Below are 10,797 nucleotides of genomic sequence, written 5' to 3'. Positions count from 1 at the left end.
TGGGCGGGGCTCGTGCCACGCCGTACGCGCACGCGCCTGGCGCCTCGCCTTTGTGGCCGCCGGGCGCGCGCCGTCGGCAAAGCTTTGAGTGCTGCAGCCCGTGGGGATCGAGCGCGCCCCATAACCGCGCGTTGAGTCATCCCAGAGCGCGCGAGTCCTGCGGGTGCCGCCCCCATGGCGGCACTGGGACCCGGGGCTCCGAGCTCTGTCAGGAAATGGCTGCTCTGCGCTGATTACACCCACGGCACGTGCGCTGAGTGTAACGCGGTGTGAGCCAGCCCAAGGGCGGGCGCTTGTGCGCTCGGCTGCGGGCTGCCGTGAGGCGGCATTTGCCGAGCGATGGCACCGTGCGGTGACAGCTGCTGGCGAGCGATGTGTTGCCAGGAACAGCTCTGAGGGCTGTGAACAACTGCTCGGAATCGCAGTGCCACCTGCAAAGACATCCTGCTCTGCCCGAGCGGGAAACGCTCCTGCAATTAAGGCAGCTAAGGGCTGGTTTTTTTGGTTTTTTTTTTCAGTTCTGAAAGTCTTCAGAGACTCTAAAAATAAAAATCTAGCAGTGCAAGTTTCCTGCAAGTGTATGTTACGATGCTCTTACTGTGCAACGCACAGTCTTATTTGCAGAATGGTAAAAGCAACTCATTGTAACATTTTCTTTTTAGGGATCTGCAGTGAATATTGGAAATTAAGTGTCTTTGCACTGCACTCTCACTGCTTAGACTGAAATAGAGATAAACCCAAGCTGGTGTTTGTTTCATTCCACAGGTACAACGTGCTTGGTCATCATCGGGTGGCCCTCAGCATGCGCAGTACTGTCAAAAGAGTAATTAAAGTGATTAAAAAGTACTTCTCCAAAAACATCCCTACTGCTTCTAAAAGCATGTAACAAAGTTCAGCTCACCATTCAGAGGTGGAGGGCAGTCGGTACCAATCCTGCCCCAGCTGCAAAAACCACGGTGAGGAGAAGCTACGTATCCTGGCACCAGCACTAACAGGGCAGCTCTTGGCTGAAGCCAGCTGGTGTGCTCCCAGCCCATCTGCTCTCTTCTAGTTCTTCCTCTTTGAAAAGGCAGCCTCTTTGGAAACCACCCGTGACAGAAGGAGTCTGAAAGACTCCCCAAGTTTTATCTGGAAACTGAAACACACGGGCTCAGTATCTTCCCTGGGAAAGATCCTGTGGGGGAAGCCTATCAGTTTCATTATATCTTCCTTTTGTTATCAGGAAAGCCTGGAGGGGCAGAGATGAGATGGTGAAGTTACTGGCACAATCACTGTGTGAAAAAAACATTTTGCCCTCTACATAAAGGAACAGCTGATTAATCTTAAGCACTTATTACGTGAATTCAAATCAAAGAACAAGCTTTCAAGCTTCAGAAGATGTCTGCAAGAATATCAGTGTTCGGGTTTTTTTTCCCAAACAACTTGAAAGCAACTACAAAGTTTTGATTGTAGTGAAAACATGCATGATTCTGACTGAAGATTTAAGTACCCATAGACTAAGGGAATTGTATCTGTGTATGTATCTAAGGACACAAAGTGAGACAGTTGTTTATTCCAAATGTACTGGAGAGCGTGGGACCCGAGCATGATGGATATGAATGATACGGAATAACATGTGGAGATCGATCATACTGGATGGAATGGGATGGAATTAATTTTCTTCCAAGCAGGTGACATGGTGCCATGCTATATACATTCGTGACTAAACAATGGATGCTGAGCAAGACATAAGGAGCAGACACAAACAGGCAGCTGACCTAAACCAACCATGTAATAAGCAGCAATAAAAAGGGAGAGGAAGGGGTTGGGGATTTGCCATATTTTGCTGGGGAACTGGCTGGGCACTGATCTACGTCTGGAAGATGGTGAGCAATTACCTTTGCATCCATCGCTTGTTCTCTCTTCTCATACTTCTTCACTTAGCAAACAATTCTGCAACACAAAGTTTTTTTGCTTTATTCCTTTCCTCAGCCCCATCCCTCTACTGGCATGGTGCTTAGCTCCCTCCTGGGGGGAGCCCACAGCAGCAGCGCTCAGCCACTGGGCATCAGTCCTGTGCTTTGCTTCTACAAAACTGCCAGTCTTCTTTCCTGCTGGGCAGATGCGGACAGCTCACTGAACACGGATGGGTTTTCACAAGGAAGTATTTCAGTTAAACTGCAGAAATAAACTGAGGCTTTGCAGTGTTAGCTGTTAACAGATGACTCCCTAGCTATCCCTTATTAATAACTTTTAAATCAGTTTAATACTTAAAAATGAGCAAGAATGATTACCTTTATCTGTATATTGTGAAAGAAAAAAACAGTAATTTTAACTGATGAAAAAGCAGCAGCAATTTGGACTCCAGGTAGAATGCTAAAGTTCCTGCAATAGGTGGTGGGAATCAAGGACTATACGGGTTTTCTTGAACTATGAAACCAGAATTGCTAACTATCAGAACAAGATAAAGTTCTGAATTACTATCTGCTGAGTTTTAACCAAGTTCTAGCAATGCACAGCATACACTGAAGTATCCTGTTTAGATGACAGTCCTGAGAAATGCAGTTTGCATTTTGATTTATGATCATAATTATTTTCAGTTGGCTAAGAAAACCTGCATGAAAGGATATGGCATACAAAGGGAGAAGAAGGGATAGGGGCCTCCCAGCAGAACAGTGGTTCTTTTGCAGCTACTGAGAATAAATCAAACTAAAATATGAGCTCAAGTAACTCTTAACAGAATTGGGATAAGCACAGTTATTTACAGGAGTACGTGCAAAACCTCCTGCCACATCTAGAGTAATGAACATAATTCTTAGATCTGTTTTTTTGTTGGCATGAAATGTAAGCCACTAATTTTGTGCATTATTAGGAGGAAGCACTTCTGATGTACATTACCAGCTCGGTAAGAACAAAAGAAATTAAATAAAATTCATGCCAGCCAGCTAAGCTGAATAAACAACTGTTTTGAAACTTGGATTCATCAGTAAGAAGACTGTGGTGGTAAGCTACACTTAGCCACTTAGCTTTCTAAAATATAACTGAGTAGAGGATAACATTTTTAATACCAGTAAATAATATGGGACAGATTCTATATTTAAAGTAATTACAAAGGACCAATGAACAAAGCTGCAAAGTATGTTATTCTTTGCATTGTATGCCTTCTAAACAAAGTTTAACTTTGAAATTTCCAGCACTCTATCAAACTGACCTTTAGTATTCCTAGAATTATCGCTTTATAATGAAGAACTTGTCACAAAAAAGGAAAATTAAGTCTTGTTCAATGGCAGCTGCAAAAGATGATTTGCCCTTTTGTGAAATTCTACACAACTTCAGCACAGCCTCCCTGACTGACCTTTTTGCAGCATAACCAATATGTGACTTCTCTGACATTTAAAAAATCAAGGCAGCAACAGAAACAGACTGTCTAAACTATACCTCCAACTGAAAGCTTTTAACATGTAAAATGTTAAACAACAATTAAGTCAGAAATTAGAAGTGTGTATGAAAATGAGACCAACTCTATTGCAGGGCCTAAAAGTTGAATAGAATCTTCTGTTCTTTGTCATCAACCCTTACTGTTTTAAACTGGAAAAGCAACCATCAGATGCAGTATTTAAAAGGAAGTTTAAAAAAGATCAGTTCCTCACAAAATGCAGGGCATGCTCGTTGGGTTGGGAAGACAAAGAGAAGTAGGTTTGTGTACCACTGAAAAATGAGGAGGTCCAAGCAATTGATTCATTTCAGAAAGAGGATGTCTAGAAGGAATTTTAGAAGTATTCTTTCTGACTTAAACACCCTATTTCTCTAGGTGTACAATGCTTAGGCAGATCACAGCATCTATAAATGAAGCAAACTCAAAGCTTCCATTACTTACTTTTCTTCCATTTGGAACAGATACATGAAATCCTCACTGATATGCTCAGTTATCATAGAAGTGTTGTCAGGAATGAACATGTGACGTGCTCTCAAACTCACCATCTATTTATTTGCTGAGAACATTATATATCCCTCATGCATGCCATGAATCTACGTAACCTCCTATCCAGTCCCAAATAGCAACATAAAGAATGGGCCCTATGGCTGCTGGCAACTTTAAGCAAGGACACAGAGCAATTCAAACCTTAGGTGGTTATTCCATCAGGTTTTGTTTTGTAATTAAATGCAACATTCCATGATTACCATGTGAGGATACAAAGCAACAACCAGAAAAGACAGCTACTGTACCTAGTTTGCTTAGAGAATTTTATTGGAATCCATTACGACTTTTAATTAAGAATATTCTCCTTCTCACCTGCTACAGTTTCACACAAGCAAATTAACAACTGGGTTGGTTTCCTCTCCTGCTTTTTGAATTGCGAGCATCCTGTTATTTCAGCTTTGAGCCAATTCTGTAATCCAGAATATTCAATCTTGCTGACATAAGTTAAAAGTGCACAATATTTATTGCACAATTTATTTAAATGCTTAGAAACATGATACAATTTAATGACATTAGAATACCAATTCGAATTTGTTAAAAATGTGCAGCTGCCAGTACAAAGAGTCTTGCTCTGTTAAAATAATAGCTCTTAAATAAATACCTACAGGATAAAAAAAAATGTTTGTGGCACTTCAGTAATCAGATCATCTTCTTTCATTGCATATTACAATGCTTAGATCAATACACGCTCATCACCAGCAACAGATATGCTCACAATTATATCACACTTGAGGGCAAATCACCTCATGCTTTTATGAACAGGCCATGTTAGGGTGTCAGTCGTTTGGGATCCCGTGGGAACATGGAGGTCTGGCGAACATTATGCAGCCCTAGGTACAGCATAGTTACTCTTTCCAGCCCTACAACAAATGGGAAGAAAAAAAAACAAAAAAAAACCCAGTATAATCAGTCAGTCTTCTGTTCAAAACTCTTAAGAAGCTAAACGTAATTTATAGCCAAAGCCAGCTTCACACATAGTGTGAACAAAGAGTGATATGTACACATTAACACACCTGACTACAGAAAGGAATTAGAACCAGAAATTACAGGTTTTACATACAGTACCTTCTGATACATTACAGGTTTCACTTGAAATGTGTAAATAAAGCAATGGTACTAGAGATGCAACCCCTCTTTTGAATCACTTGAGAGTTTCAAGATGGCATAGAAAATTGAAATGAGAAGGGAGTAACTGGGAGAAATGTATCTTGAATATGTTACAGAAGTACAGAACAAACCAGAGCTGGTACCAAGTACTTTAGAGATATTAGCTGTCACAAGCAAGTACAGTAAAAAACACTCTGGGAAGCTTGTCCCAAACACTCTACAGTGCAAGCATGCAGATTCAGCAGTATGTACTCATGTTTGCTGCTATCTTCAAGATAATAAATGCTTCACTAGTTGTGTTCTTTCTTTCTGCAACCTCAGAAGTTATGTGCACACTGTGGAACACGTATGGACTTCCTAATCCATGGGACTGCACACACTCCAGCCACACTGGGACACCTACTAGCAGTCACACAATGCTCCTCCCTATGTTAAGGCTTTCAGCTAAACCAACTAGAAAACAGCTCATTTCATAGTATCTTCTGCTTGGCTGATACTTGGCCTGATCTATGAGATGTGCCATGAGAAGCATTTACCCCACAGAGGAGATGCAGCTTCATTTTCCTTGATTGCAGCTGTGACTGGCCTAAATGATCCTGGATTATCTGCAAGTGCTGATGACCATTGATGCTGACACCTTTTAAGTATTTCTGAACAGCTGTTACTCAAAAGTTAAGATAATTTAAAATTATTTATTTCAGTATATAAAATACTCACACCCAAGACAAGAAGCCAGTAGACATCAGTCCTTTTGCTGAAATGATTACCATCAGCCAAAGTTGACATTCAGTCAAATCACAGCAAATAAAGACAGAAGCAATCACTTTTTTTTTCCTTACTACACAACAGCTTCATCAAATGTGCTGAGATACCAGTGACATCTGGTATGATTAAGCTATGATATCCATACATATATGCAGTATTTTCTTGCTTAGTTTTTCTCCTTTGATCAAATTTGAAGGTTATCTGCTAGGTTAATAAATTAACATATTTTCAATGGTGATCACCTACCCTTTAAACTTGTCAGACTGTGTCATTAATATTTAGCCTAACTATTTTATGATGATGTTTACAGTTTTATCTTCTCTCCCTAAACTCCCTCTGATAATCAGTTCACACACTGACCTTCCAAGACCACTGCTTGCAATTGTATAATCAAACCCTGCTTGGGACCAAGTTGAAGCTAAAGCCAGGCTAACAGCAAACAAAATAAAATACATAGACTTACCTATTCCACCACCAGCATGTGGAGGTGCACCAAATCGAAAGGAATCGATATAAGCCTTTATTTTCTCCAAATCTGGAGAGGAAAAAGCACACATTTCTCATCTGTTTAATGAACCCCAAGCCAACACACAAGTGAATACAGGACTGCATGCACAATAAAATATTTACCAAGGTAATTTAAAAACTAACAGTGGGGTTTTGGTCATTAAACAGATTTAAGTTATCCAGAACAGTCTAGAAGTTATATCCATAACAGTTTCATTCTATTATTTTGTTAATAATTTAATTAGGTAAGGAACTGTATAAGTGAGGCCTAACTGTTCATTCTAACTTATGGGAACTGCTGACTTCTTGAATAAGCTGCAGTGAGTAGTAAAGATTTAGCAATCTGTTTTTCCCTCTTGCTATGTTGGAAGATACTCCTTTTATCCTGCTACCTTCTTGACACTTCACTTTGTCATCCACTGAAAGCATAATTTTAATCTATATCTTACACTCCTGATCTTCACCTAATTTAGATTTCTACTCTTTTACCATTAGCCAGCTTTACCTGTTGAGTCTTCTTTTCCAAAAATAAAAACAAAAATATAAAAATCTCCACGTCTTGCTTATTTGCTCTCAGTTCAAGATTTAACAAGTGATAACTAATTCTGCCAAAGTACTCCATAAGAAGTTTGGGGGAACATAGAGGCATGGAAGAATACAACTTGTCTACCCCCATTCAGTAGCAGGTATTTCCTGCATTACATCCTCTCAAAAGCCCTTGGAAACAATCCCTCCTCATCAAAGCCTTGTTGGGAAACCAGTTAGTTTGTTAATCCCACCACTCTATACTAAAACAGTTACACAGCATTGACAGATTAACATTATGCATGAAACAGTATCATAATTTTAGCATTATTGTCACACATTAAATTCTGCTCCAAATTCTTCCTCTAAATTAAACAAATCCAATCATGATTTACAATCTTTTAAACAAAGCTTTATGATGTTTAACTTGTTACCAATGCCATGATGCTTGGCTCTTTCTGTCAGCAGCTGAGGATCGTGAATTCTCTGAGCTCCAGACAAAATCTCTTCCCCTCTCATGAACATATCATAGGAGTTTGAGTTTTTCTGGAAAGACAAGTACCAGTTAATTTCATATCTACACTTACTCCATCCTAAGGGAGCAAACACATCTCTCTCAATAACTTCATTTATGATATCCAGAGCTATGTAGTAAGAATGCAATGTGTGATCTGCCTTAGAATTGTAGTATACTGTTTTCTCTCATTAGTCTGGAGATGATTATTTTTTAAAAACTGGAGTTCACCCACACACACTTTAAAAAAAGGTTACATTTACACGTATTTACCCCACAAAAGATGCTGAAAGATATTTATGCTGGATTTTGGAATAAACTGGGAAAGTTTCTATCAATGTGAAAAAAATGTATTTCTACTTAATTATCTGTTGCCCTCAAAGAATGTTTTTGTCTTGTTTTAGTGATGGCAGCACAGGAGATCCCTTCTGGTGACCATGGAGATCTCTTCATAAAGCTCCCTCAACTTCAGCCTGTTTGCTTTCTGGTATGTTTTTCACTGGTGAAGGGTCACTGCAAACACTTTATAGGCCATGTAGCACTGACCTACTCTTGTTATTAGCCTAACTTCAACTACAACAGAGGATCATACAAAAATACTTTATCTACTTTGTCAAATTATACTGTACACAGAGTAATCTCAACTTAAAAAAAAAAACAACCACTGTCAACAAAGAATTTTACTTACAGGATTTACAGGGTCTGGCATTGTATAAAAAGGCCTCACAGCAAGAGGGTATTTGTCAAGAATATAGAAGTCTGTGTCATACTGAAAGACAATGATTTCAAAAAGTTACTGCAAGTGAAAAAGATGTAAAGAACAAATTACAAGAGGAAAATACAACCAATCAACCTTTGAAATCTTAAAAAAAAATTTCAAGCAACTGCAGAAATTTGACAGTATTATCTTCAAAAATATTACACACAAAAGCAATACATTACTTTTGTTTCCCAACACTAACACTTCTGTGAATTTAAGAATGTTTAGCAGTAAAATGTCTTGCCAAATTTTGTTGTTGATTTTTTTTTCCCCAATGATATCATCTTTTTCTAAAGATTTAGACAGTATCTGGTTTGCTTTGATTTTTGTGTATTTGTTTGACTTCTAATTCTCCTACAATCTGTGTTTTTTGAAAGCATTGCCCTGCTTGGTGTACTCAATAGTAAAATCCATAAAAGACTGAAAATGGTTTGAAAGAGATTATGAAGGGTAAAGATAAAAACGTTGATGAAATAAGCTATAGCAAAATGGGAATGCAGTCAGCCAATTAAGACATGCTTCACTGATCACAAACCCTTCACAACTTCTCTATATTGATACTGTTTCCTCAGTCAGTGCATGAAAAGTTATTTTACATGATGCAGGCATTCATTCCTACTCAATGATTCCATGACATCACGCTACCGATTCAGTAAGAAATATATTATAAAATAATAGTTACCTTTTCCTTTACCAGACGTCCCAGGAGCTTTTCATTAGGTGTGCTGAAAAAGATTCTCACCATTAGAATGATGTGACTTAAACTTTTACTGATTACATACTTCATAAAAACAAGTTCCTTTTATCCTTGAAGCTCCTCTCACTTCATGTCACAAATTATTTTCTTTTGACCTCAGAGTTTATATGGACAGTCTAGAGTACAAGAAATGTCTATTTTCATATCCATTCAATTATTTATGAAAAGATATGGACACAAGCACTGTTTATTCCTCTCAAAGAGAATCTTTCTGCACAGCACAAAACTTACACCTTCCTACCACTTTCACAAGATGGAAACATTTGTGTATTGCCAACGTACCTCAGATCTTCTTCATCCCCCATCTCAACGCCTGCCTCCCTAAGCATGGCCACAGCTTCACAGTATTCCAGCCTCAGAGTTGGCTCCAAAAACTTAAATGGCTCACATGGGAACTGTTTGTTCACCGTCTGAATTTCAGTTTGGAATCTAAATGCAAGAGAACAAGAGCAGAAGCAAAATGCAAAGTAATCAAGAAATGTGCTCTTCTTGTGTATAACAATCATTTTGCATCAGCAATACAATTCTGCCACAAGAGGTCCCTCTTGCAATATAAAAACCTATTTTATTTTGAATTATCTCCTGGAGAAGTTCTGTATAATCCTAATGAAATGTTTCATCTAAGTTAATGCAATCTACTTCAATGATATACAGATTAATATTTTACTACCACTTCTGTTTTATGCCTTTCCTAAGAAATAATTGACTAGATCAAATTTTCACAGTAAAACCAACCAGAAACCATCCCCTTGATTTGTAACATTTAGCTAGGTTCTCCTTTGACTCAAGTAATACTCTGTTTTGAATACAGACATTTCTTTCCAGATTGATAAAAGATAGGCATTTCTACTGGCAAGATACTCCATTTTGTAAGCAAATGAAAACCACTTTCTAAACTTATGGCTTGTTTTATTAACAAGTTAGGAGCGTGAATAATGGGAAATAATCTTTGCTGTGTCATGGCAGAGATGCAAGCTGTTACAATAAGTTTCCTTCAGGAAAGCTATTTTAAACAGTTAAGATTAATTTCAAAACAGAACAATCAGTCGACCTGTAGTGGCACAACAGGAAGGATATCTTACACTAATGATGGAGCATTTCTATGAGAAAGCCCATTCAACAGTGAACATCATTTCTGTGGTGCGAGCTGGCATACTGCAGAAGATGCAACTGGGGCATAAAATAGACAGTTTACTAGCGTTAGTGAACTTCTAAAGTCAGTTACAAAGGAACAGTTCAGAGCAAAGCAAACACGTTTCAAATTCCCTTTTTGTAGATCAGATTACTAATGATTATCTGACAGGCTGAGGATGAAATGCTCACCCATTTGATACCACAGTGCAAGCGAGCTCAAACAAATGAAGTTGCTCATGAAATGGAATGTGTTTTTGTTACCTCTCCTGAAGTCCCTTGAATATCTGCACCAAGGTGTCTGCAATCTCATCTACCACTTCATGATAGTGGTAGTTAAAAGCCATTTCAATATCCAGACCAACAAACTCAGTCAGGTGTCTATGTGTATTGGAGTCCTCAGCTCTAAAAACTGTAAAATTACACAACAAAAATTCCAACTGACCTGAAATTGTAATTCCATTTTGAAACAGTAACACAGATGATCAAACACACCAGCAATTAGACAAGATAGACAACGCTGTCTCTAGACATGACAATTCTTATTGAAAACAACAAGAAAGCTTGTTGCCTCAAAGCATCACTCATAACAAACAGTAACAGCATTATTGTAGCTGTGGTGGTCAAAGGGTACAAGATAGTACCTCTCTGCCAGTCTTGTCTATCTCTTGTCAAACCAACAGATAGAAGAGAAAAAAAAAAAAACAGACAAGCTGTCAGGCACACAAGAATTTCCAGATTTCAAAACTACCTTTTTCAGAGGCAATGGA

The 10,797-nt window shown here is 38.6% G+C and overlaps 1 protein-coding gene across 1 annotated transcript in view; it reads right to left on the bottom strand.

The window, feature by feature from the left end:
* Positions 1 to 4,207: 4,207 nt before the first annotated feature.
* Positions 4,208 to 10,797, bottom strand: part of DARS1 (aspartyl-tRNA synthetase 1) — a 34,146-nt gene continuing 27,556 nt past the window's right edge. Inside the window, exons 10-16 of the mRNA XM_042877815.1 lie at positions 10,292 to 10,439; positions 9,179 to 9,325; positions 8,822 to 8,864; positions 8,068 to 8,148; positions 7,300 to 7,411; positions 6,297 to 6,368; positions 4,208 to 4,821 (exon numbers count right to left, since the gene is read on the bottom strand). Coding sequence (XP_042733749.1) covers positions 4,730 to 4,821; positions 6,297 to 6,368; positions 7,300 to 7,411; positions 8,068 to 8,148; positions 8,822 to 8,864; positions 9,179 to 9,325; positions 10,292 to 10,439 — 695 coding nt within the window. The 3' untranslated portion in view covers positions 4,208 to 4,729. The remainder of the gene's footprint in view (positions 4,822 to 6,296; positions 6,369 to 7,299; positions 7,412 to 8,067; positions 8,149 to 8,821; positions 8,865 to 9,178; positions 9,326 to 10,291; positions 10,440 to 10,797) is intronic.

Source organism: Lagopus leucura, unplaced genomic scaffold (assembly GCF_019238085.1).
Source record: "Lagopus leucura isolate 7727_CA_CO unplaced genomic scaffold, USGS_WTPT01 Super-Scaffold_100019, whole genome shotgun sequence".
NCBI classification, from domain to species: domain Eukaryota; kingdom Metazoa; phylum Chordata; class Aves; order Galliformes; family Phasianidae; genus Lagopus; species Lagopus leucura.
The sequence above is the reverse complement of the archived record's forward strand: the minus strand, read 5'-3'. Positions and strand labels throughout refer to the sequence as shown.